General features: G+C 54.1%; 1 protein-coding gene across 1 annotated transcript in view; it reads right to left on the bottom strand.

Annotated features, from left to right (window-relative positions):
• DYNC1H1 (dynein cytoplasmic 1 heavy chain 1) overlaps positions 1 to 25196 on the bottom strand; it is a 77674-nt gene that overhangs the window by 1627 nt on the left and 50851 nt on the right. Inside the window, exons 36-74 of the mRNA XM_040478254.1 lie at positions 24820 to 25050; positions 24405 to 24545; positions 23746 to 23979; positions 23449 to 23655; positions 23249 to 23370; positions 22595 to 22760; positions 21484 to 21647; positions 18501 to 18630; positions 16839 to 16972; positions 16290 to 16404; positions 16027 to 16188; positions 15731 to 15945; positions 15414 to 15618; positions 13977 to 14150; positions 13744 to 13863; positions 13480 to 13600; positions 12175 to 12370; positions 11730 to 11847; positions 11426 to 11641; positions 10611 to 10823; positions 10373 to 10500; positions 8583 to 8736; positions 7995 to 8141; positions 7750 to 7900; positions 7000 to 7253; positions 6781 to 6915; positions 6597 to 6691; positions 6251 to 6425; positions 6013 to 6088; positions 5230 to 5390; positions 4908 to 5019; positions 4745 to 4805; positions 4534 to 4657; positions 4289 to 4402; positions 3225 to 3395; positions 2826 to 3043; positions 2628 to 2731; positions 775 to 986; positions 245 to 398 (exon numbers count right to left, since the gene is read on the bottom strand). Coding sequence (XP_040334188.1) covers positions 245 to 398; positions 775 to 986; positions 2628 to 2731; positions 2826 to 3043; positions 3225 to 3395; positions 4289 to 4402; positions 4534 to 4657; positions 4745 to 4805; positions 4908 to 5019; positions 5230 to 5390; positions 6013 to 6088; positions 6251 to 6425; positions 6597 to 6691; positions 6781 to 6915; positions 7000 to 7253; positions 7750 to 7900; positions 7995 to 8141; positions 8583 to 8736; positions 10373 to 10500; positions 10611 to 10823; positions 11426 to 11641; positions 11730 to 11847; positions 12175 to 12370; positions 13480 to 13600; positions 13744 to 13863; positions 13977 to 14150; positions 15414 to 15618; positions 15731 to 15945; positions 16027 to 16188; positions 16290 to 16404; positions 16839 to 16972; positions 18501 to 18630; positions 21484 to 21647; positions 22595 to 22760; positions 23249 to 23370; positions 23449 to 23655; positions 23746 to 23979; positions 24405 to 24545; positions 24820 to 25050 — 6130 coding nt within the window. The remainder of the gene's footprint in view (positions 1 to 244; positions 399 to 774; positions 987 to 2627; positions 2732 to 2825; positions 3044 to 3224; positions 3396 to 4288; positions 4403 to 4533; positions 4658 to 4744; positions 4806 to 4907; positions 5020 to 5229; positions 5391 to 6012; positions 6089 to 6250; positions 6426 to 6596; positions 6692 to 6780; positions 6916 to 6999; positions 7254 to 7749; positions 7901 to 7994; positions 8142 to 8582; positions 8737 to 10372; positions 10501 to 10610; positions 10824 to 11425; positions 11642 to 11729; positions 11848 to 12174; positions 12371 to 13479; positions 13601 to 13743; positions 13864 to 13976; positions 14151 to 15413; positions 15619 to 15730; positions 15946 to 16026; positions 16189 to 16289; positions 16405 to 16838; positions 16973 to 18500; positions 18631 to 21483; positions 21648 to 22594; positions 22761 to 23248; positions 23371 to 23448; positions 23656 to 23745; positions 23980 to 24404; positions 24546 to 24819; positions 25051 to 25196) is intronic.

Here is a 25196-nt window from a genome sequence, read left to right as displayed (position 1 = left end):
GGTAAAGATCTTAGGGAACGTTCAGGGCCCAGCAAGTAGGAAAAACAAATTCTTGGGCCCTTCGAAGCCTGACCCCCAGCTGCCCTCACAGGAAGGTCTGTGCAGATGGCAACGTGTGCGAGGCCGGGCGGGACCTGCCGACGCCGGAGGGCAGCAGCCACCTGGCCCCGGTGCGCCCTGCTCGGCGCCCCGTGAGGCGGACGTGGGGGGCCGGGCCCCAGGGCACGCCCGGGAGGGCCAGTACCTTTGACCAGCTCGTTTATGAGCGTGCGCAGGTAGTTGGTCTGCTTCTTCTTCCCTTCACACACTTGGACGACGTCCGCGAGGTCCTGGCGAACGTCCTGAAGTAGCTTAGCCCCCATCTTCACTTCTCTCTCAAAGAACCTGAACAAAGGGTCCTAAAATTGTTCAAAGACACAGGAAGGCCAGGGTGAAGGGGAGAGTCCGGGAGAGGGCCCCTCTCCCGTGGGAGGCAGGCCCGTCCACACCAGGTCCCCCGCGGGGAGCCCGGGAGCTCACGGCTTCGCCTGAGCTCGCCCTGGGCCCAGGCCTCGGGCGAAGCTGGTCAGAAGCCTGCCACGGGCTGGGCCCTGGAACCACTGGCCTAGCGTATGCGGACGGACCACCTCGTAGAGCGCTTCTGGCCAGCTTCACAGGGTCGCCCCCTCTCGCCCAAACCTGGGCCCAGGGGCCCGCTGGGACTACACTGAGCTCCGTCCGTCCAGCCCTCCGGGGCCACAGCCGCCAAGGGGCAGCCCCGCCCACTGCCGGCACCTTGATGTTCTCCACCGTCCGCTTGAGGTGGCTCAGCGTCTGGGGGATGAGGTGCAGCCAGTTGGACGCGGTGGTGTGCAGGGTCCTCATCCAGGCGGGCCGGCCGTCGGACGTGGAGTCCGTCCTGGCCTTCTTCTCCGTCTCGGCGTAGGCCAGGTCATCCTCGTCCTCCAGCATCTGCATCTTCAGCATCTTGCTGATCATGTCCACGCCTGGGCCACAAGCCCACCGGTGACGGAGGGAGGGGGACGGGCGGGAGATCAGAGGGAGAAGGATTTGAATGCAGAGGCCACAGAACACGTCTACCCATGAGGTACGAGTGAGGACGCGTTTCTGAAGCTCAGAAAGTGGCCGGGCCAAAAGATGAGGTGGCAGATGCAGTGGAAAGCTACCGCCACATCCGGTCACGGCTGCTGGGGCTGAACCAGCAGCCTGAACGCCAAAGATGAGAGCGAGGCTGCTCGAGGACTCGGAGTTCACCGTGAGGCTGGCAGAGCCCCGACCGAGGCTGCAGAGGGGTGGGCTCTGGGGCATGCCAGGTGCCAGCCCGGGAGGGTACTGCGCTAACTCCGTGTGCCCTGGGTCATCTGCCCCCCTGCTCCACCTCGAACACCGGCCCCCGTCCCGTTAAAGCCTGGCCTCACCCCCGCCCTCACAGGGTCCCGGAGTGCTCGAAGTCCAGTTCCTGAGCGGCATTGAAAGCCAGACCAGAGGGGACAGGCCGGCACGGGCTCCCATGTGGGGTGGGCAGCAGCCGAGCCTTCAGTGCTACCTGAAGGTGGGACTGGGTGTGACCAGCAGAAAGCTGGAGTGACGGCGGGAGCTTGTTAGTACAGGGACAGGGAGGGCATTCCGGCCAGCCAGGGTGAGCGACAAATCCTACAAACCAGTCCCCTGTCATGGGAGCCAAGTAGGGCTCACAGCAGGTGCCCTGAGTGTTAATACCCTACGTGATCTCATCTCAGTACAGGCTGTCGTACAACAGAGCACTCGGGCCCAACCCTGGACCTGCCAGGACCTGCCCTGCACCGAGGCCTCGAACTCGCACAGCAGGCCAGCGTCTCGTCTCGGTGGCTTACAGGACCTCTGCCGCCTCGTGGGGGTGGGGTAGCCTGGCATGCCTTCAAAGTTGTCCTCAGAGAGCAAGCCTGGTAAGTAGGGGTTCTTGTGCAGAGTGGGGAGATGGCCCGAAGGGGTGTCTGATCCTGTCCCCTCAGCTAGCTGTGTGAGTTTGGGGAAATCACAAGTTCTTTCTGGGCCCGGTTCCCATAAAGAGAAGTCTGGGTTAGATCAGCCGTTCATAAGCTTGCAGACACAGCAGCTGCCCGGAGGGCTTGTTGGAGCAGGGGGCTGGGCCCCCACTTCCCACTGCGGAGGTCTGAGGCAGGTCCTGAGAATCTGCATTTCTAAGAAATTCCAGTGAGGTTAATGCTGCTGAGAACCATACTTTGAAAACCTCTGCGTTAGCGATTTCTTGAATACTCTTGGGAAAAAAAGGAGAAAGAAAAAGCTTCTAAGAAGTATCCTAATAAAAACTAACGGTTTTAAAACTTCACATAATACCAGGTGCCTTTTGACTCTTTTAGGCAAAACAGAAGAAATCATGTCTGAATGTAAGCTGATGCCCTAGATGTAACTTCCAGACCTCATTGACTGAAACACCAAGTTTTGTCCAGACCGAGCCTAGACTGCAGGGGAGGCACCAGCTGGGACCCACTCCAGTTCCCGTGCCTCCCCAGGGACGGAGCCAGGAGGGGCCAGGATCGGAAGGGCCAGCGGAGGGAGGGGGCAGGCCGAGGCCTGAGGCCTGACCTCGTCGGCACAGGGAAGGGGCTTGCCCGTGGGGTACCCACCCTGGGTAGTGAGCAGGACTCTCTCCGCGTTGTTGGGCAGGCCCAGCCAGGAGGGCGTCTGCGTGTCGGGGAGCAGCTCCACCCACTGCACGAACTCCTCTCGCCTAGAAAAGCAGCACGTTGGGAAATGCCACCCCGGGTGACGCCGGGGACTGCCGGGCACGGCTGGGGTCTGGGTCACAGGAGGTAGGCTTGTACCTGATGCCGTCGGGCATTTGAATGTCTTTGTGCCCGTCGACCTTGCAGGCCAGCTTAAATTCACTATCGAAACTCTTCGTCGTGAACAGACGCTCCAGGAAAGTGTTAAGCAGACGCTGATCGAACTCGTTGTCCACCCGCCCGCCGTAGATGGACTGGGCCATCAAGGTCTTCAGTGCGGACCATGGGATCTTGTCTGGCGAGATGTTCTGCCTGCCCTGTGTGAGGAAAGCTGGGTTTGTGGGGGCAGGTCGGAGGGGAACCGGCACACCGGGTCCCTCTGTTGGTGGGGCGAGTCCTTCCTCACACCCACATCAAACACGACCCCCACCGTCGGCCACCACAGCCGTGCGCGCTCCCGAGCGTCCCCTCCCATCTGACACGGCAGCCCGCACTTGCCTTTGCCGTGTCATCCAGCCACGTGTCTACCGTGTCGCAGGCCGACCGCAGGTCAGACTCCCCAAATTCATACTTCTTTGACCACCCCAGGGGTGCGTATCGTAAGCGTTCTTGGATGATGGCGTGGAACCAGGCCAGCAGGAAGTATAAGCGAGCACGCTCATTGGGAGACTGGGTGAGGAAGGTTATCAAAGACAGAACCCTTAGAAAGCAACATCCTTTCCAAGAAAACAGTGCAGCTTCTCTAACAAAGTTTTAAGAAGAGCTTTTTCGGGGAGCCCAGGGGGCTCAGTCCATTAAGCATCCGACTTGGGCTCAGGTCGTGATCTCGCGGTTCGTGGGTTCGAGCCCCGCGTCGGGCTCTGTGCTGACAGCTCAGAGCCTGGAGCCTGCTTCCGATTCTGTGTCTCCCTCTCTCTCTGCCCCTCCACCGCTTGTGCTCTGTTTCTCTTTCAAAAATAAAAAGAGCTTTTCGCCCTGAACCACACTGAACTTTAGGGCTTCTGACGCAGTACCGTTAGCACTAATACCACTGCCAGAAATGAAGTGCTACTTTTCCTGTTAATTAAGATGTAATCCAATAACCCTGTAAAGATAAATTATTCAACTGTAGAAAATGATACAGAAAACAAATCTAAAATGGTCAGAAAAGGGGGATTATAGCACAAAATGAAACAGTACTTCAGAATTCCTCTCCTCCTGCCCACGAGCTTGGTCTTTGGCGCCTCGGAGGGCACTGCCCAGCCTCAGGGAACCATGGTCAGGAGCGCAGGATTCTCATTTACCCCGGACCTAAATCTGGGCTCTGGTTAGAGCTGCACTGGGGGCGTCTGCTCTCCTGGGAGCCTGGCTGTCACACCCTCACAACAGGACACCGTGCAGGCATACTTTTCAATCTGTTCACAGGAAGGGAATTTTGCCTACAGTTAAGTAGTACAATTTCCAGGGTTATCAGCCATTCTGGTGTTTCTGGGAGACGTGGGGACCCACTTCCGAATTTGCTGAAGGGACCTGGTCTCCTGGGCTTGTCCGGAGAAAGTGCACCAGGAGAAAGCGACGCTTACCTTGCAAATGCGGGAGACGGGGATGCTGCTGAATGTCCTCAGCATGTTGGCCTTCACCCCCGGGGGTGGCTCAAACACGAAGATGCGGCCTGCGCGGAGCAGGTTCACGGGCACCTGAGGAAGACACTGTTCCTGTCAGTGCCCTGGTTAACTGTGTGCTTCGGCTCTATACACACACGCACACCCACGATTTCAGGACAGAAAGATGGCAAACCAGCACTCAGAGCAACATGCCGAGCACACACCTTGGGGTTAATCTCCATGGTGAGGAACAGCCGGAAGCAGGCGTGCGGCTGCAGGGAGTGAAGCTTCTTCTCCAGCTGCATCAACCACCCCGGGGCCAGGTGCACGTTCTTCAGCATCACCCACCTGCACGAAGCGAGAGCCACAGCTACACTTCACGTTTCCGCTCTGGATTCTTGGGAACCGAGGCTTTTTCAAACAAGACAGGCCTACCTGCCGGACTTGACGGCTGTATTGATGGCTTTATCTGCTTGGTTGAAGCCTTCGGCCGAGCCTGGTGCCAGAAAGCTTAGTGTCAGCACGGCAGGCTTGGACTTCAGTGTCCACTGTGAGTTCTGAGGGGCTTCAGCCCGAAAAACCCACCAAGTGCCCTTACCGATTGCGATTGAAGTGATCTGCGTGTTCTGTTCTGCTGCAAGGTCTTCGACGTGCCCGCTGGCGTCATAACCAGGCACAGAGCACATCAGGACAGGAGTATTCGGCTTTACCTGCAGATGCAGAGGTCACAACTAAGACCGGGAGTCTGTGGAGAGGAGAGGCCTGTGGGGCGGGCCTTGCGAAGATTCCCCCGGCCCCAAGGTGCAGGGGCTGGGAGCCGGCCAGGGTGGGAGTCTAGCAGGTATATGGCCCGACAAGACGGCGCCTAGGGGCTGGGGCAGGTGAGGCCCACCCGAGCCTGCTGGGAGATAGAGCCGCACCTCTGTGTCCACGATGTGAGTCAGGTCAAGAGGCTGCTCCATGATGGACATGAAGGACTCCCCGAGGTTTGTGGAAACAAACATGTGGGCCATGGCCAGCAGGCGATCAGGGCGGAAAGCCTGAATCAGGAGCAGGCGGTGGATGGCGTGCCCGATGGGTGCTGGAACGAGGCATGTGGAGGGTTGCGGGGAGGACACGGCCCAGACTGCCCCGCTGGGACTGGTCTGGCTACATCCCCGCTCGGATGACAGCTCAGAATCACGCCGCCACCTCTGGTCTTCTCTGCCCCAAGGAGAACTGCCACCCTCTCCTGTCTTCAGTGAAGCCCCTGGACACACCTGTGCTCATGTCTACCACATGGGCCTCTCTGTGGGCACGGTGGCAGTTACCAACTTCACGTGACTCCACCGCCACCCATTTGTCATAGGCGGAACACAGATCCTGAGCCGTCTAGAGAGGATCACAGCCACCGCCAGCCCTGCCCCTGCTGCGCCGTGGAGACCCTGCCCACTGGCCCCAGCTGGGCTAGCACAGGGCCTGGGGCACTACACTCAGAACTAGCCAATCTCTCCCTTAACATCGGGCAATGGTCTTCCTACCTGTCTCTCTTGGTCTTTAAGCGAGAGTGGGAACACGAATTAGGACCTGAAGATTTTACACTGAGACACTTATTTTAGGAATCGGCGACTTTCTCGGAGGTGTCCCTTCACTCAGGCGGCAAAGCCCAATTTTACATTTGGGTCCAGAATGAAAACACCGGGGAGGCCTTGATGCGGGCTTACTTGAGGGGGCTTCTTCACTCCAGAGGTACGGGACCGTCTGCTCTGGGGAGCTGCTGTCCAACCAGATGCCAAATTGCTGTGGACACAACGGGAGAAGCGTCGCCACGGAGCACAGCCCGTTTTTGTGGGCAGAGAAGTTGGGATGAATACATCAGATGGCTGACGTGTGCGCACGACACACGCAATTCCTAACTGCCAACTTCCTGGGAAGAGGCTGGGACGCGTTCAGAACACTCACCTCGTCGGCCTGAACCTTTGCAATCAGATCTTTGAAGGCAGGGAGACAGCTCAACCTCACAACGGCCTCGGCCTGCTCCACGGTCAGGCCCTGGATCTTGGGCGTCGAGCCAGCACTCAGGACGATCTCCTTCCCTCTCAGGAAGTGCTGGAATTCGGCGTCGTAGGTGGGCTCCCTGGGAAGGGGGCAACGAGTTAGCAAGCGTCTCAGATTCACTTCTGCACTCACTAAAAGAGCCGTAATAGCAAAGACTTCTTTCCTCTCTTTAAGCCCTTCAGATGCTAGCAGACAACCTACAAGATGACAGCGCCCTGCGGAGACAAGTGCAGCAGGGCGGCGGCCTTACCCGATGGTGCCCTTCAGTTTGATTCGGGCCAGCAGCATGGCGAAGGTGATGTGGTCCTGATGCAGCATGCCTCTGGCCACCCGGTTGAACGCCACCTGGGGACAGGAGCGGGAGACGCTGCCGTCCCCGGAGAACGACCTCCCACCTTCCCTCCCTGGGGACAGCCAAGCGCCGGGCTCTCTACCTGGAAGAGGTCCTTCGTGATGATGGAGAGGCGCTGCGTGTGGTCTGTGATGCCCTTGAGGTTCGGGTTCTCGTACAAGACGTTGTGGTAAATGTCCAGGAAAAACTGGAGGGAGTACTGGTACAGGAAGTGGATCTGAAAGGAAGCAGCGGGCGACGGCCATTAGGCGGGAGGGCACAGAGCGAGCGCCATCCCGCGGCGGGTGGCTCCTGCGGTCACCTGCTTCAGGGACTCCATGGTGAAGTAGATGCTGCTGCAGGCGGTGGACAGCGGCAGGTACTGCTGAGACACGGTCTCCACCTCCTGCATGACGATGTCCGTCTCCTCCACTTTCCTTGTCACCTCGGCCGCCTCTCTCTTGAGGTTCTCCAGGGTCGTTATGATGGTGTCGTCGTCCAAGATGCGTCCTTTCACCTCGTTCAGAGCTTGCAGCAGAGACTTCTCGAGCTGGCGTAAACGCAGCTGGAACTCTCCTGAAATGGTCACAACATCCAGAGTCTGCACCGCTTGCTTCTTCCAGAAAGAGAACTCCCCTGAGTGTCTGAATAAACCTGACATGTTCTAGAACCTTAATTAAAATTTTAGCCCCAAGGGGTACCTGGGTGGCTCAGTCAGGTCATGATCTCACGGTTCGTGGGATCGAGCCCTGCGTCGATGGTGCGGAGCTGGCTTGGGATTCTCTCTCAAAATGAACTTGAAAACAGTAAAAAAAAGTTCAGCCCCCCCGCCTCCCCCTCAGGGGTGCCTGGGTGGTTCAGTCTTAAGGTTAAGCATCTGACTTTTGATTTTGGCTCAAGTCATGACCCCACGGTTTGTGGGTTTGAGCCCCACGTCAAGCCCCTAGCACCGGCTTGGGGTTCTCGCTCTCTCCCCCTCTGTCTCAAAAATCAATAAACTTACAAAGAAAGGAAGGAAGTTCAGCCCCCAGCTTGCTCCAAGACTCCCAAAGCTACAGAGCCAGAAACATACCTTGAAGCTTAAGAAGATCAGAACGCTTTTCGTCCACATCAGGCCTTTCTGCCTTAAGTACTTCATTTAAACACTGGCTCTGCAAGCTGCTGCGGGTGACCGTGAAGTTGACAAAGGTAACGCGGGAACACAGGTCTGGCGGAAACTCCACCTGCCACAAGGGTAAGAGAACAGTCCGCTTTGTCACCGGAGCTGCGACACAGAGCGCCGCCACAGATGTGAATCCCAAGTGCCCCGGTCCTTACGGTTGGATCTCGGGTGGACAGGAAGATGACAAATGATGGTGACAAGTCTATATCCTGGTCGCCGAGGGTAATCAGCACTCTCCCCCCAGTTCGCCGAACTTCGCGGTTCAGTACTGGATTCAAAACCGGATCGTAGCTTTCCACATCCTAGACGCACACACAGGAAGTTTCACGGTTGGGGTTTTACAACATGTATCTTCACCCAAATAACTGTTATGACGCTGACCTAACCAGACGAACACACCGCAGAAGCTATCCAGCCGCTTAGACCTCCCCGTCCAGTACGGCAGCCACCAGCACCCGTAGCGGCCTGATTTAAATAAAAAATTCAGTTCCTGAAGCATATTGGCCACACGTGTCTACCACCATCCTGGATGGCACAAAGCAGAACACTGCCATCAGTGCAGAAAGTTCTAGTGGACTGTGATGACAGATCAACACTTTCTTTTGGATTCGCTTTTTACAGAACAATTGTAAAGCTTTATCTTTTTTCTGACATTAAAGGAAGTCTTACAAAGGTAAAAAAACTACCCCCGTTCACATCACGTAATCTAGTTTTGTTCCACACCAATGGCTGGATGCACACACCTGCACCAGAAGGGGGTTCCCGAACCTCAGCGCACTCTCCAGGTTCTTGCGGAAGGCATCGTCTAAGAAGCTGGTGCGCGTGATCTTGCGGTCCTTGTACTCATTCATGATGAATTCTGTGGCCTGGCCAGAGGGGTCGATGATCAGCGGGTACCTGAGGGTGAGGCCACATGAGTGCAGGCTCGAGGAGCCCACAACAAGACGACGGGAAGGTTGTTCCCACTACTCAAGTGCAGCTTCCAGACAACCATAACAAATCCTTGATGCTGAAGCCTTCCGGAAGCACTTCTGCAAGCAGCTAACAGAGTCACGCACTCTCTGGAGCAGGGCCAGAGTCACAAGCTCTTTCTCTGCTGGGACACAGGTTCTTCTCTAAGCATCCAGCACGTGCTTTTCTCCAGGTGCTGAGTGCGCTCTGCTAGAATTACCGTTCCGTGTACTACTGCCCTTCCAGAACCAATGCTCAGCAGCACCTACCGCTAACAGGTACAGACGGCTCAAGCCGCCAGGGACCCTGGCAAATAGCAGACACAGCTTAATCCTCAGGAGAAGCCTATGAGAAGGTACTGAGAGCATGTCTGTTTTACACGTGAGGAAGATGGGGCACTAAGAGGCTACAGGGATTTGTCCAGAGTCACGTGCATGACCAATTAGTTTTTAAAAATCATAATGCACACAGGTGCTTGTACAAAATCCAGAAGCTACAAAAGGGCGTGCGGTGAGAAGAACCGCTTCCCTCCTCTAGCTTTTGTTACCAGTTTCTGACCTGTCTACTCGGGGAAGGGTCAGGTGTTTGCAGACACGTGTGCGCGTGGGCACGTGCGTCCGCGGGGACGCGGCACCCACTCCCCTTGCACACAGTCTGCTGGAGCCTTCTCTGAACGCACACTCGGAAAGGCCTGGTCTGTAGGACCCCAGCCGTCCACTACGGAGGCGCACCGTAATCGCTTAACTGGCTCCTACTGAGGGGCACGGGAGGCGTTTTCAGTCTGTCAGTCACATTCTGTCCTGACATTTGTCATGCTTCACGTGGGCCAAGCTACTGAATAAGCACCTAGGGGTGTGTGTACTTCCCATTCAGGTGAATCCAGCTCTGCGCAGACCACACCGATGGACCGATAATCTCACCAGCACATCTGGCGAGACACGGAGCCACTGGTGGGGCCTGAGGATTTGCTCATAAAAGCAAATGACACCTGCAAGGGGCTTCATCCTCTACGTGTCCCTGGGTCCATGACATACTTCAGGGATTCAAAGACTTCAAGATGTGGAGATAAAGTCAGAAAACACTGGAGGCGTCTGGCTTTAAGAGCTGCCACACAGGAGGGTCAAGCCTCAGGGCATATGGCCCTGTACGTGGGGTGGGCCCTGAGGACCCCCTGAGCCAGTGTCAAGCCTGCCCTCCCTGAAGTCACCCTCCACCTCTAACTCTGGCCTCCTTAAGCCACAAACTGGGTGCCACTTTCTCCCTTAACTCTCTTTAGCTAAATATTTTCAGTTCTTGTCATGTTTTTGTAATTATGTTTTTGTCGTCCACCCCGACACACAGCCCGCCAATCAGCTCCGAAAGGTGGCACGAGAGGCCTTCGCTGCGGAACAACTCGGGCGGTGGGGAAGCGGGGGTGGGAAGGGCCGCGCCCCCATCAGAGACGAGCGCTGGGCCTGCCTGCGTGCTCGCCCATTTCCAAGTTTCCCTTCATCTCCTCAAAGACGTATTCCAAAGAAGCACAAGACCACGGGGTCACCGCACGTAAGGACTTCCAAGCTGCTCCCTGTGCACGAGCGCGTACCTGTTGAAGCGCTTCAGCATAATGGCGTTCTCCGTGCACAGGTCGTCAGCAGGTAGGGAGCTGGCTTGCCAGCGAAGGCGCTCGTCGGCGTTGGAGAGGTACTCGGTTCGCGCGATGTCTGTACGGAACTGAAAGTGGGGGCGGTTACCTTTCCTCCTCAAAGCTCCAGGCGCACCGTTTCCAGGCCAGCGTGGAAACGGCTGGCCGGGCGCCAGGCCAGAACCCCATGGCCTGTTACCTGGATGTTGGCCTGCTGTAAGTGGTGGGACCACGTGGTGAACAGGTTCTGGCGCATCTGCTGGTCAAAGTAACCCGCGTAGGCGATGAACGCGGCCGACAAGAGGCAGTCCCCGGCGATGGTGGACATCTGGTTTTTGAAAGTTTCACTTGTTTTTTCCCATCGTTCACGTTCGGCGGACAAGCTCTTCAGGAGAGCGGTGCTCCGGTTTACCTACGGGGAAGATCCAACAGGATTTATACCAGAAAGTGAAAATGGGTTCCCCCCACAGGGCTCTGGGAGGGCTATTCACAGGCCCAGAGGACAGAGGAGCCAGCTCCTCCACGACCGAGGATGATACGGGCCTCAGAATCTAATCAGGCCGCAAGAGGGTGTAGAGAAGCAGGGGTAGCCTTGAGACACGTGCGTGAGTGGAGACGGGGCAGGGAGAGGGCCCGGGGTGGACAGAACAGCAGGTGGGGGTTGGCCTAGAGAGAAGAGACACTGCTGGCAGGAGAGGAGAATATTCCGGGGAGTCAGGAAGAGTGTGGGCATGGCGATGGACACATCAGTGAATGCCAGACTCGGACAACCATGTCCTTGGTGACCCCACAGGTTGGCTTCAGATCGCCCCCTGGTGTCCACCTGTCCTAATTAACGCAGCCCGGTGACCCAGGAGGCCAGCAGGCCCTCTCGGGACAGAGCTGGCTGGCAGACAAGAAGGCGGGCACACACGCGGGAACGTGTATGAGGCACCAGGAGCACCTCATGTCAGACCCCATGAAGAACTGAGAGGAGCCGGCAGAGAGAGTGCTCCCGCCCGGCGACAACCTTACTTTCGCTTCGACAGCGGCCAGGTCTGCCTTGATGGCCTGGGCCTCCGAGATCAGGACTGCGTACTCCTCCTTGTAGCGGGCGATGCTGGCTTCCAAGTCCCGGATCATCTGTTCCACCTCGTTGGCCTTCTGCTGGTTGTCCTTAGCGTCGTCCTCCAGCTTCTGTAGCTCGTTGCGCAGGGGCTCCACCCGCTTTAACATGTCGGCGTAGTTGAGCTGAAAAAGGCAGACAGTAATTAACTCTTCCCAAGTGACGGGACAGGAGGGGACTTTTCCCACGGGAGCTCCCGGCCACGCCACTTACCTGCGCGATGGCCCATTTCACCATAGGGCCGCAGGCCAGGGAGGCCCGGTTGACAATCTCGTAGTTGTAGCTTGGATTGGACATATAGTTTTTCTTCATCTTCTCCCTTATGGCATCGCTGCAAAAGAGGGATTGTGTTTCTAAGCACGTGTGGGGCAAAGGATTTTAAAGGCCAGTTCCCATCTGTTGCCCCAGTGACCACAGAGGATGAGCTGGACCACCCGTGTTCCGGGGGATGGTGGTCTCTGACCTTCCCGCCCCCACGCTCCCCCGACGGGCGTCAGTGCCTAACGCCAGCTTTGAGTGAAATGGCTTAGAAGGCATTTGTGCAGTTGATGTAACGGACGCCACCTTCTGACACAACAGGCCAGGTGACAGGGCTGCGCGAAAGCAGGGAAACCTCTCAATGCCAGAGCGCCGTCTCCTGCTTCCTGGCGACACTCACCTGATCTCCTCTGCGGAGAAGTTGACGATGGTGGGGATGAAGTTCTCCCTCATGATGATGGAGCGGATCTGCTTCCAGTCTGTGGTGCTCTCGCCTAGCAGCAGGCAGATGGACTCAAGCGCCAGCTTCACGGCGGCAGGGGGGTTGGCCATGGATCGCACCTCCACCAGGTGCTGCTTCTTTATCGACTTCACGGCTGGGAACCACGGTGGCAGGAGGGGCGGGAGGGCAAGCAGGTGAGGTGCGGTGGCACAGCAGAGCCGCGGCTCCAACGAGGAGGAGGCCACCGCTCAGAAGGCTGCAGCGAGCGGGACTTTCTGTCTTTAAACCCCCTGGAATAGCTGGCCTTTTAAATAACTCTGAAGCTCTCCCGGCACTAAAGGCCACACTGAACATTCCGTAAAAAGCAGGAAGCTGCCTTTGGCGATGTCTCACGGGTCCCCGTTAGTTCCTTTACCCCCATAAAGACTTAAAACGTTGACACATTTCAATTATGTACTTACCTTACACAATTTAAGCAACAATATTTACATTCTGCCATAATCTAGAAGCTGTCTGCTTGGCTGGCTGAATATGTAGAATTAACAGCTCTAAAAAAAGGATGGCCGACGCCTTCTACAAGCTAAACTGCACTTTTTCCAGTCTGAACTTTTACTAAAACACTTTTTCACTGGTTACTCGGCAGTAAAAATTAAGTTCCTTTCGAAATTAGATTCTCAAGGAAAATCTATAGTTTGGATGGTGTAACAGGAAGAGCGCACGTTTGAAACAGGCGCTGATGGGCCGCGAGCGAGCAAGGCATTGGGCCGGATCCCGGCCCAGATCCTGGCCCAGGCGCTATGGTGTCCCGCAGGAGCCCGTGTCGATGAGGAATGGGCAGCGACTGCCATGGGTACGCAAATTAGCATTCGCTGGTCTGGCCAGAAAATGCGTAGATAACCCCAAGATGACACTACACGCTTCAAGGCATTTCTGGGTGAAACTCCAGTCGGATTCATAAATAGCGTCTTCATGTAATTATTGTCAAGTTAAAAAACAAACGTATTCACGTAAAACATATTTTGTCAACTGTCTCCTATGAGAGGGGCTCGGCTCTGGTGGAAGCAGAGAGCCCCGTGGGGATTTGCTTTAAGGAATGAAGACCGTCTTTGGTGTTTAGAAAAACCTTCAGGTATTTGCCAGTGATGCTTGCAGACACGCACGCGCCTCTGGGGGCAACCTGGGCACAGCCCCAAGCTGCACAGCCAGCCCCGTGGACAGAAGACGCCCCTTCTAGAAAGCAGACCCCCGACAGCTGTGACGTACCATTCTGGGCCTCAATGACCGCAGGCTCCACCTTGTCGAGATCTTCTTTGACGCTCATCTGTTTGTCTGCGATGACTTCCTGCTGCTTGTGCAGCTGTTCCTGAATTTCTTGGCTCATCACCTGGTGAGAGGGACGGCTCAGCTACTGGTCCGCGCCGTGTTGCCGAGTGCGACCCGAGCAACGGTCCTCGCTCCGCTGGGCGCTCCGCCCCCACCCAGCAGTCTGAAGCCCACCCGGACGAGACCTCCACGCCCGGCAAGCACCTTTTTCTTCTCGGCCTCCTGCTGGTCCTTCACCATCTTCTTCAGCTTGTCATTGGCGGCTGCGTTCTTCACCTCCAGCTCCTGGCTCTTTATACGCAGGTCGCGCCGCAGCTCCTCCACCTGCGGGACGGGTGCCGCGTCAGGGGGACAGAGCCGCACAGAAATTTCCCGGAAAGGGGTCCTCACGCCAGCCCCCTGCCCGCAAGCGAAGCGAGCACCCGGGATGGACGTACCTGGTCGACGGTTTCCTTGATCTTCCTGAGCCCGACGTTCAAATGCATCTGCTGCTCCTCCAGCTCGCTCCGCTTCTCGTGGAACAGGTTGGCGTAGTGGTTAATGAAGTCCAGGTAGTGGCGAGGTGTGATGGCCATCGTCCGGCCCCCTCGCTTCGCTAGCCGAGCATTAGCCTTTGAGAAGACAGTGAAATCTTTTCGCTCTTGAGGACGTTCCTGCGATTTGCCCTCCAAACGCTAACTGCTCTGTAGGCTGCCGAGTGACCTGGGGCAGGGACCCAGCCCCGAGGAATCACCCTTGAGACGCACCGGGTGGCTCGGTGGGTCGAACATCTGACCCTCGGTCGCAGCTCAGGTCACGATCTCACGGTTTGTGAGACTGAGTCCCGCACCAGGCTCTGCACTGACAGCACGGAGCCTGCTTGGGATTCTCTTTCCCCCTCCCTCGCACACGTGTGCTCACCCTCTCTCAAAATAAACACACATGAGAAAAAAAGGAGTCACACTTGAGTTGGGGTCTCAGCTCAGCCTCCTATAAGATCTCAGGGAGCCCCGGGAACCCCTAAAGCTCACTCGTCAAACCTCTGATGACCCTGGCAACCTCACACGTGTACAGCTGGGGGGCACTGTGTAATGCCGTGCCTCCTAGGCCTTCTGCTTATTTTCCATGGACACCAAAGTAAGAGGTGGCACCAGGAAGAGGGAAGTAAGAGGTGGCACACGGCTCCGTGGGACCAGCTGCTCCGGCCCCTCCGGCCACGGCACGAGGACACGAGCCCAGCCAAGGAAGCCAGGGCAGGGCTACCTTCCAGAGGCAAGTGGAGGCAGCCTGCAGGTATGGCAGGGGGTGGCAGGGTAGTGGTCGACTGGACGCCCACAGGCTCAGAGTGGTCTTTACGAATGCCTTTCAGATGGGAGCAGATGGGACTCTTCCATGATGAGGAGTCTAAAGCAAGGGACAGCAAACCCTGGCCAGTGGGCCAAACCTGGCCGCTGCCCGTTTATGCAGACGAAGTACTAGCGGCACACCGCCAAACCCACCCGTCTCCATGCGGGCCGTGCAGGCTCTGTGTATCAAGGCAGGGCCAAGCAGTCAAGAGACCCTCCTGGTCCATGAAGCCTCAAACATGATCTGGCCTTTTACAGGAGAAGTATGCCAACCCCTGGCCTAGGATAGAGAACCAGGACCCATGCACCTAGCGGCAACGAGAAAAGGAAAGCAGAGTAGAACGCTTTACGGAAGCAGAATCCACAGAGCAGCGAAGGTCAAGGATCTCAGAAGGTGCAGCCTGGTAAGTAGGAGGATGTGTCACCTAAAGAGTTAGCAGCGAGCAATGGTATTGTGCCTAATATGCAATACCCTAGGGTCTCGTCTTCATCGATTTACGTCAGTACGATGGTTAGTTTTGCTTTTTCCAGGACCTTGAAACAACTCACCTGGTGAAGAGTCTGATGAACAAATACACAGCTGTTTACAATCGCTTCCCGATGTGACGGTGGCTGTGGTAGTTTGTCATACACAAGCGGCATGTAATCAGGCACAATGTAATTCGGCTTCTCCAGGTCCATTTTACTTGTGAATTCCTTGCCCACTTGATACAGCGCTTCAGTGGACCAGTCCCCAAACCAGTTCAACACACACCTGCAAAAGACGCCCACATCTCAAATAGCTCCCAAGAGCCAGGTCTGTCCCTTGAGAAGAAATCGGCTGTTGTAACCCAGAGTAACCCAGAGCCGAACACGTGTCGGCCCACCTGTTGAAAAGTGCCGGGGAGGTGGCCGCGCGGTCCTTGAGCCCCTCCGAGGACGGGTTCATGGTGAAGACGACGTGGAGGTTGCGGATGACCTGGCTGGTGAACCATTTGTACAGTTCCTCGTGCGAGTCCAGCATCAGGCCCTCCTTCTGGGCCCCCTCTTTGCACTGGGTCATCAGAGTGGCGTACTCATCTCCTTCAAAGAGGCCGGGGACCTAACAGACGAGAGGGTGTTACGACTGACCGGCCTTGGGAAGCTGACACCACCACCCAACACCATGCAACGTGGCACGTACCTCCCCGTTGGCCAGAAGGGTATTCATTCGCTCCAGGAATCCAGAATCTAACACGTTGGATTCATCCATTATAAATGCTATCTTTTCGTTCTTACAGCCGGAACGCCTCAGCACCGTCCTAAGATCTTCATCGAAGTCTTCCCCGGTGTACTTTCTGTGCACCTGCGGAAGCAGTCGACAGGTTAGGTCCAATCTCATTCAGGGAGCCGTGTGCGTGAGTCGGGAAACTGTCGCTGGGAGTAAGAGGCATCGACCAGACCCACCTTAATCTGGTACACACTCAAACCATTCATCCAGGCCACAAAACGGGACAGGGTGGTTTTTCCTGCTCCACTGACACCAATCAGAAGCAAGTGGCCTTGAGGCTGGCGGAATATCCTGACAGCATCAGAAAAGATAAAAGGGTTTTAGGCTCTGTTCTCCTTTTGACACTCGGGTCCTAAACTTTCTCAGGAGTTAACCTACAACATCTCTAAGGTATTTTAACTTAAATTGGTAAGTCAACCACTTGTTGAGCGACTGCTATTTGCCAGGCCTAGTGGGGGACATGGTCCTATCCTCCAGACACCCAGGTGGCACAAGGCAGAATCTAACAAGAGGTGTCAATCATGGCAGGAACAGACTATTAGCAGGAGCTGAGCGAGTGTGCGGGAGGCAGGTAAGGGACGGAGAAGCGGGACTTAGAAGGGAGGGGGGTTGCTTAGCTGAGAAGGCAGAGGTGGAGGTGAGGGGAGGTCAGCTGGGAGGATCCCCTACCACTACGTGAACAGTGGCGTGGGTGAGCACAGAGGCTGTAACAACAAAAAGCCCACCGGTCGATCCTGAGCACGTGGTCTAACACTTCATTGAACAGGACCAGAGGAACATCAAGTTCTTCTTCATAGAAGACTTTCAGCCTAGCCTTGACGTAATCTCTCAATTCTTCCTGGTCTACTGGGATGTAATCCTAGAAAAAAAGAATTAAGACCCAACTACTAAGAGAAATCATCTTCTGTATTATACCAGTCAATTAGAATTCCAGATACCAAAAAACCGTTAAAATATACGAGAAGGTATCATTTACAACATAGCAACAAAAATGTAAGTTAGCTGGGACTTGATCTAAAACCAGGGGAAATCTTTGTAGAGAAAACTGAATGTCCCTGAAAGACCTCATGGAAGGCCTGAATAAATGAAGAAAACAGAAACCATGACCATGCAGAGATAAGTGAACTGCTGTAAAAACGTCAGCTCCATCCAACTTGACAGAGAAAGTGAATACGATCCCAGCCACAAACAATCTCAGTGGTGGACAGTGGGGTGGTTTTAGCCCAACTTGAGAAGCCAATTCTAAACTTCATTTGCAAGAGGAAAGGGCCAAGGACGGTTAGGTCAAGATCGCCCTAAAGAAGAACCAGGTGTGAAGGCCTATCCTATCAGACTTCATCATCATTATCTATCAAGGTCATGCAGTTTTGAGCACAGGGAGTGACAAACGAGCAACAGAGCAGGACAGAGCCTCTGAAACAGACCTGTGCAGGCAGGGAACCCATAATGACAGATTCTGCCAAGTAAGGGATCATCCAATAAATAGCGCTAGGTCAGGACGTCCCAGGGGAAAACTGGAAACAGACCTGTAGCTCACTCCACACACACACACACGGATTATGGGTTTAAATGACAGAACTCTGACAACATGTGCTTGTCAGAAGACACCATAAAGATGGCGACAGACGAGCCACTGGGAGAAGATGGTGCCTATAAATGAGAACGATTAGTATCTGGAGTCCAGAAACACACAGAAAATTCTAGCAACACCAAACCTGTCCTGCTATTTCTTGCTTCTGTGCCTTTGCTTCTGTCATACCCTCTGCCTGGCAAGCCCTTCTTGACAAAGGTGTACAAGCCTCTCTAAGAGCTAATATCAGGGTCAGCTCTACTGAGATCTCTCCAGACGGAGCTGTTTCCATCGGTCTCTCTCCCCCATTGGACTGTGCGCTCTCTACAAGATTTTCCTCATCCCTGTGCCTGAACTACCTGCTGAATGGAACGCACATTGAAACTACACTTTACTAAAAATCCTACTCTCTTTCAGAAAAAGAACAGCTCACAACTATTCTAGAAGCGTCAACTTTGTATAGTATAACAGTATAGGAAATGTTTTTACATGGATTATTCACAATTGGTTCATTTCTGGAGTGTGAGGGAAGTGAAAGCAAAGGGGAAGACTCCTTTCGCTGCAAACACGCCGAAGCCTGGCCCCTGACGGGTGGGACTGCATGGCTCTGGCAGCAACCATCTCATGGGATAAGAAACACATGGCCGGCCCGCCAGCCCCGGGCACACTCCGGGGACAGTCTACCGTAAGTTATCAGCATCGTGCCTGGAACCAATGATTTGCTTACAGGGTACTTTGGGAAAAAGGTCTGTTTGACAAGAAGAGAATTCTAACTGAAAGGGCAGAAGGAAGTATTTCTGAAATGACAACTTGTTACCTTTGACAGCCAGTTGCTGTACAAGATGGGCCGGCTCATCGCCTTCTCTTTGTCTATGTTGGGAAAGTGCTTCAGAGCAACCATATCGATGTTCTCGTCTGTCCAGCGCCTCTCCTCGTCCTCCACGAGTCTGTCGAAGAAGAGCCGTGTGTGTATCAATGCAAACAGGAGCCGTGCTGACAGAACACCCTGTTTTGTTGGGGCTGCGTGCAACTCCAAGGGCTACAATTAGCCTTTACCGGAAGTTTTCATTTTTCTCCCAATGGAAAAACCTAAGAATCTGAACTCCAGACAGCTTAAACAATCCAAAATGTTACTAAACCTAAAACCTCTCAAACCTATAGCACCGTTACATTAAAAAAATTCCTCTAGGGGGCGCCTGGCTGGCTCAGTTAGAACATGTGACCCTTAATGTGGGGGTCATGAGGGTGAGTGCCATGTTGGGTGTAGAGATTACTTAAAAAACAAGTAAAAAAAAAATTCCTCTAAAAGTGTTTAATCACATCGATTTACAACATGGAAACGTGATTCTAGTTTCTACACTTGCCTAATACAAAGTTCCCAGGGTCACAGGGGAACGGGGACAGCCAACACACGTGGTGCCAGAGATCCAGGGCTTATAAAGGAAACCATGACAAAGCAGGTAAGACTGAACAAGTCCACATGGATGGGCCGGGGGGGTGGGGGGGGTGGCAAGCACCTCCTGAGAAGCTGAATGTGTGACGCACTCAGGCTACCAGGTGCGGGTCACATAGTTAATGCAGCCAATTGGAATTTAATACAACTTTATCTCTGGCATTTTGGAAAATCTGTGAAATTATGGGTCAAATTCTTTCATTATTTAAAAAAAAATTTTTTTTAACATTTATTTATTTTTGAGACAGAGAGAGACAAAAAGCACAAGCAGGAAGGGGCAGAGAGAGAGAGAGAGAGAGGGAGACACAGAATCTGAAACAGGGTCCAGGCTGTCAGCACAGAGCCCCCAACGCAGGGCTTGAACTCATGAGCTGTGAGATCATGACCTGAGCTGAAGTCGACACTTAACCGACTGAGCCACCCAGGCACCGCCCCCATCAAATTTCTTCATTATTAAAAAAGAGAGGGTTAGAAGTTTTTCTTGTTCTGTTTTGTTTTAAATAAAAAGAAGCTAACATGATGTTCCTTGCTCCCCTCCCCCACTTGCTTCGCTCATGCCGTGCACTGGGCTCTGGGGCGGGGCTGCTGTGTGACTCAGTGGACTCCCAGGAGCCCGGTGTGAGAGCCAGAGACCTACGATGAAGCAAGTTCTGAGACTCCTTGTGAGCTCGGGTGAGGAGAGCTGCCCGGAGGCAGGACTCACTGGTCTGGAGGTGCAGCCGCTGGACACACAAGTCCGTACCCTCGGTCTGGAGGGAGCCATCTGCCCTGGGTTCTTCTCCCAGGAGTAACATTAACTGACCAACCACATAAACCTGGGACTGCGAGCGGCCAGAGGGACTATGTCCTCTGCGAACGGCCACCTCACACTTACCCTGTGAGCGAGGGGACCTGCCCGGCCACAAGAGGCCTGACCTCCTGCACTGTTCTGAGCAGCCCGATTCACAGGCAGAACATTCCCCCAAAGAAAGGAAACTGTGGTGCTGTGTTAAATAGTAAATTAAGAATTATTAAAAAATGTTTTTAAAATGGTTTTTATTTATTTTTGAGGGAGAGACAAAGCGCAAGCAGGGGACGGGCAGAGAGAGAGGGAGACACAGAATCCGAAGCAGGCTCCAGGCTCTGAGCTGTCAGTCAGTACAGAGCCTGATGTGGGGCCCAAACCCACGAACTGTGAGATCATGACCCGAGCCAAAGTCGGATGCTTAACCGACTGAGCCAAGAATTGATTTTTAGAAGTTTAGAACTAAAGTAACACAAATTTAACTTTTCCTCACCAATCAAAAATGAGCCTGAAAAACTATGCTAAAATACACAAAATATTAAAAAAAAAAAATGAACAGGGCAGAAACTAGGAAAATTAAGAATTTACTGTAAAATGAAGACTGTACTGGACTCCAAAGAATGCAAGAAGTTGACTCTGGCTTAAAAACGCCAGTAATTTTCAAGATCCCTCAAGAGGTAAAGACTCAACTTTCCACTGTGGTGTTTCCTGGGACTCAAACCACAAAACTTTTCATGGTCCACACTGATCACTACAGTCATGAGCAGCTCGTCCCAAAACTCAGAATCTACAAGGCAAGACCTGAGGAAAGAGGCCAACAGATAAAGAGACAGAGCTGCAAACCCTTTGATGTGAATAAAGTTCAAGGGTGAGGAGAGCTGGTTATGGAAACCACCTGCCAGGGAGTCGCTAGAAGGCATCTAATGGTGGTGTTTTTTTTTTTAATGTTTATTTTTGGTAGACAGAACACAAGCAGGAGAGAAGAGAGAGGGAGACACAGAATCTGAAGCAGGCTTCAGGCTCCGAGCTGTCAGCACAGAGCCCGACACAGGGCTCGAACCCATGGACTGCAAGATCATGACTTGAGCCGAAGTCGGATGCCCAACCGACTGAGCCACCCAGGGGCTCCTATTTTTTTTTTTTTTTTAAAGGAATCTCTATGCCCAGTGTGGGACTTGAACTCATAACCCCAAGATCAAGAGTTGCACGCTCTACCGACTGAGTCAGCCAGGTACCCCTAGAAAGCGTTTAAATTCGCCAGAAAACTCCAGCTTGGACAAGGTCATGGGGCACAGGCATGACAGTTACCGAGCTTAATGGAAGTGCCTCACCCCCTACCTACCTACCCTTACTGGTGGTGGGCAGTCCCTGAGCCCTGACACCCATCATGCTGGGGGTGGCTGTGCTCAGACGCCAAGGCTGCCCTTGCCGCCTCTGCCGCCTTCCGCCACCAACAGAGGCTGGCTCAAACTTGGGCAGGCCAGCCTTGCACAGAGCCTAACTCGGAGGGCTATAAGCATCAGTGCAGGCGGAGCAAGGAGCTAACCGCATCCTTGGCCTTACCTGTCTTGGAAGAGACGAAGGGCTTCGTGTGCCCAAATCCGAATGAGGCCTTCCACAGGCAGGGTTTCCAGAGGCCTCAGGGCCTCAAAGATCCCTCGTACCCACCTCGTCATCTCACGGGGTGAGTAGATATAGTGGGGCTGTGTGTCCTGAGTGAATCTCTCCTGCAGGTTCAGAAAAGTGGGAGGTATGTATAAATGCCTTAAAACACATGAAAAGTGTTTAAGAGATCAAGTGCTGTGTAACATTTTTATATTCAAAACAGACAACCTAAACCCTAGAAAATTGAAGGATGAATTAGTAGACAACGTTGGAACCACTGGACAACTATCTGGAACAAAGTTCTATCCAAGTTGCTCACTTTTATGTTAAAATTAATTCTATTTAATGAAACTACAACAATGCTCTTCTGAAAAGACTTTAAAGCATGTAATTCCTAAGTTCAGGGAAAGCCTTCCTAAGCATGATTTTAAAAGCAGGAACAAAGAAAAAAAAAGATTTACACTTGATGATGTTAAAAATTCTGCAGGAAAAGTTGCAGTTCCAAGGACGAAAAGCAAACTAAATACCAGGAAGGGTACTGGACACTTCTGGACACTACTGGACGTGCAGGCAATCGGGGAGGAGCGGGGCGGCTGTGCCTGGTCGGGGGTGGGGGGTGGCCAGCAGCGCTCAGTGCCCCGGGAGGCACCGGAACCGGAAGGCATCCCAGATGCGCGAGTCCCAAGCAGGAGAACCGCTTCCTTTCACCAGGCGGTTTGAAAGCGGTAATGAGGGTGGCGGATGGAGACGATGCTGGTGGCCACGTCGGTGGTCCAGCTGCCCGGAGCGCAGTTGGACAACACATCATCATTACAAATAACCACACGCACACCCATGGCTGTGCTGTAATAACAAGTGTCCGTGTCCTTTGAGAAACTGAGGAGTACAGTACCGATTTTGTAAAAAATACTGTATGTAACGTGTGCAGACAAGGGCAACAAGAAAAAAAGGGAAACGTCTGCAGTCGTGGTACCTGGTAGAACGATTTGAGGACAGGCTCTGGGAAGTCCCGGCTCGACGAGAGCTCTACATAAAGCTCCATCTTTCAGCAGCGCCCGACCCCGCGTACCTGAGACATGGTGTAGAACTCCACCATGGCGGCCGTGAGTGGCTCCGCGTACGTGCGCAGGGACGGGATGAGCCGCAGCATGGCCCGGTTGAAGGTGCCGTAGATCTGTGTCAGGGAGGCGGGTCCCGGGTAATCCACATACACGACCGGCACGTGGCGCAAGAATCTGCGTGAGGACGGCCGGCTCAGACTTCCCAGCTGATCAGCAGTGTGCCTGAGCGGAGAGTGCCCCGGCCCGGCCCGGGCCCAGACCCAGGGCTGCTTCCCGGTCCACCCACACAGGCCTCACGTCCCCATTCGCGCAGATCACGCACAGACTGCTGGGGCCTGGGCGCCGACACTAACAGTAGGCGCAAAAAACTTTGAAAAAGAGCCAACCCCAAATGGGAAAATGATGCAGGCCGATACAGCCTCATCGTGGCTCCACAGACAGGTCTGGGGCAGTTAGCTCGTTACCACCCAGAGAGTCAGTGCTTTTATTTTTGAGTGTGTTTTCCAGTATTGCAGCACAAGGAGCCCAGGGGCCACCCTACGATAATCAGCATTTTGTTACCTTTTTACGACCAAAACCAGATTTCTGCTGTGCTACGTTTAAAACAATCTTGGAACAGGTGTGTGTGTGAGGCCAGTGCTGTCTACGGAGCTGTGTGTTACCTGTGAGAGAGGGGCTTTCTTCCAGGATCCGTGGGTGGATTACAAGCCCCGACAAACTGGATCCTCTCCAGCTTCACCCACGTTTGATCTGAGGTTCGGTAAAAGCCTCCATGCTCCACCATCTGAGGGAAAGCGGGAGGGTCAGCACGTTAATGGCAAATGTGAACGAGGTCAGTGGGGACTTGTGGATGTACACAAACCTGTCTGATGAAGGATATGACCCTCTGTGTCCCGTATTTATCCATGTCTGGCAAGTTGATCTCATCACAGAACAGCACCAGCCACTTTCCAAGTTGAACCGGGGCCAAAACCACACCATTAGGGGTGCGTCTGTACTCGCAGTAGTGGTCAAAGGTCTTCAGCAGGAGCTCTGGAGTGGTAGCACTTGAGAAGTTAAGACCCACAACCTTTAGACGGAAGAGGCAAATCGACTGTTACAAGCGCCATCCCGTACGTGAGCACCGAAAGGCCTGCTGCCCACCTCCCAGCCGCTTTACCTCCATGTCGGGCAAGGCCCGGAGGGCGCTGAAGAGGGTCATGGTCTTGCCAGACCCGGGGGGCCCGCACAGGACCAGTGGCTTGTGCTCAGCCAGCCAGGTGTACAAGAGGGCTTCGTGGCGGACGGTGTCCAGAGTCGGCACGACGACGTCAGGGGCCGCCACCTTGTGCGTCTCCACTTCAATCTGAGGCACCTTGGCCTGCCATGGCGACCATTCTCCGCTGATGGACACCTGCACCCAGAGAAGGGGTGCGGGTCACTCCGGGAGCCACACACCTCACTTAGAGACTTGCTCACTTTCATATAAACCAGAACTGCTCTCCTTATACCACATAAAGCAAAGGACAGTATCCTTTGATGAAACAGAAAGATTAATGGGGCATCTGGGTGGCTCAGTCAGTTAAGTGTCCAACTGTTAGTTTCAGCTCAGGTCATGATCTCACAGGTCGCGAGGTCTGTGCCGACAGTGCACAGCCTGACTGGGATTCTCTCTCTCCCCGTCTCTACCCCTCCCCCACTCATGCATGCGCTCTCTCTCAAAACAAATAAAGAAAAAAATAAATAAATAAAGATTAAGCTCATGGTGAGGTGTCTCCAGGACGAATTACACCAACATGTCAAGGTCAAGGCAGGGAGGCCACTCCTTCATGCACTTACTTCATAATCAATAATCGGTATGTTGGGTGCAGCGGGCAACGGCACCGTTGTGATTCTTCTGATGTATTCACCCAGCTCTGCTCTCATTTTCAGCCGACTATCTCCAGACAAGGACCAAAGTATGGCATAAACCAAATATCGCTATTTAAAGAGAGAACAGGATCCATTTTTAAATAAAATTTCAACAATGAAGACATTTATGGCAACATTAACCTCAAAAAGAGTGGTTCCCAGTGTTCTTGGATCATGGACATGCTTGCACCTTTCTCGGCCCCCATGAAAGCCTGACCCTGTTCCCAGGGAAGAGAACACATGCAAGCAGGCACGTTGTTTCAGGAGGTTCGCAGACACAGAGGCCATCCGTGCCCCGGCCCCCGTCGAGCCCCACTCTCCTGCAATGCAGGTGCTCGCTGACCTGAACGTAGCGCTCCAGCTGCTCGATCTGCATGGGGAAGTCGGGGTGGTTGGCATTGTACTGGGCCACGTTGCGGCAGGCCTGGTGCAGCATGGAGAAGAGCGAGCCCAGGCAGCGGAGACGGGTCAGGTCCATGATGTGCTCCAGCTTGAAGGCGTGCTCCAGGGCCTTGGTGACCAGACCGTTGGACGTGAAGTACGGCTGCATGATTGTGGCCGCGTCCCTTTGGATCTGCAAGAAGCAGTAGATGATGTCTGTCATTTTGAAAAAACCCCGGAGATTTTCATATAGTCTAACCTAGGCCCAGAAAAGAGTCACGTGACCTGTAAACACACACACACACACACACACACACACACACACACACACACACACAC

The sequence above is a fragment of the Herpailurus yagouaroundi genome, unplaced genomic scaffold (genome assembly GCF_014898765.1).
Source record: "Herpailurus yagouaroundi ecotype Mexico unplaced genomic scaffold, PumYag 141, whole genome shotgun sequence".
Lineage (NCBI taxonomy): Eukaryota > Metazoa > Chordata > Mammalia > Carnivora > Felidae > Herpailurus > Herpailurus yagouaroundi.
The sequence above is the reverse complement of the archived record's forward strand: the minus strand, read 5'-3'. Positions and strand labels throughout refer to the sequence as shown.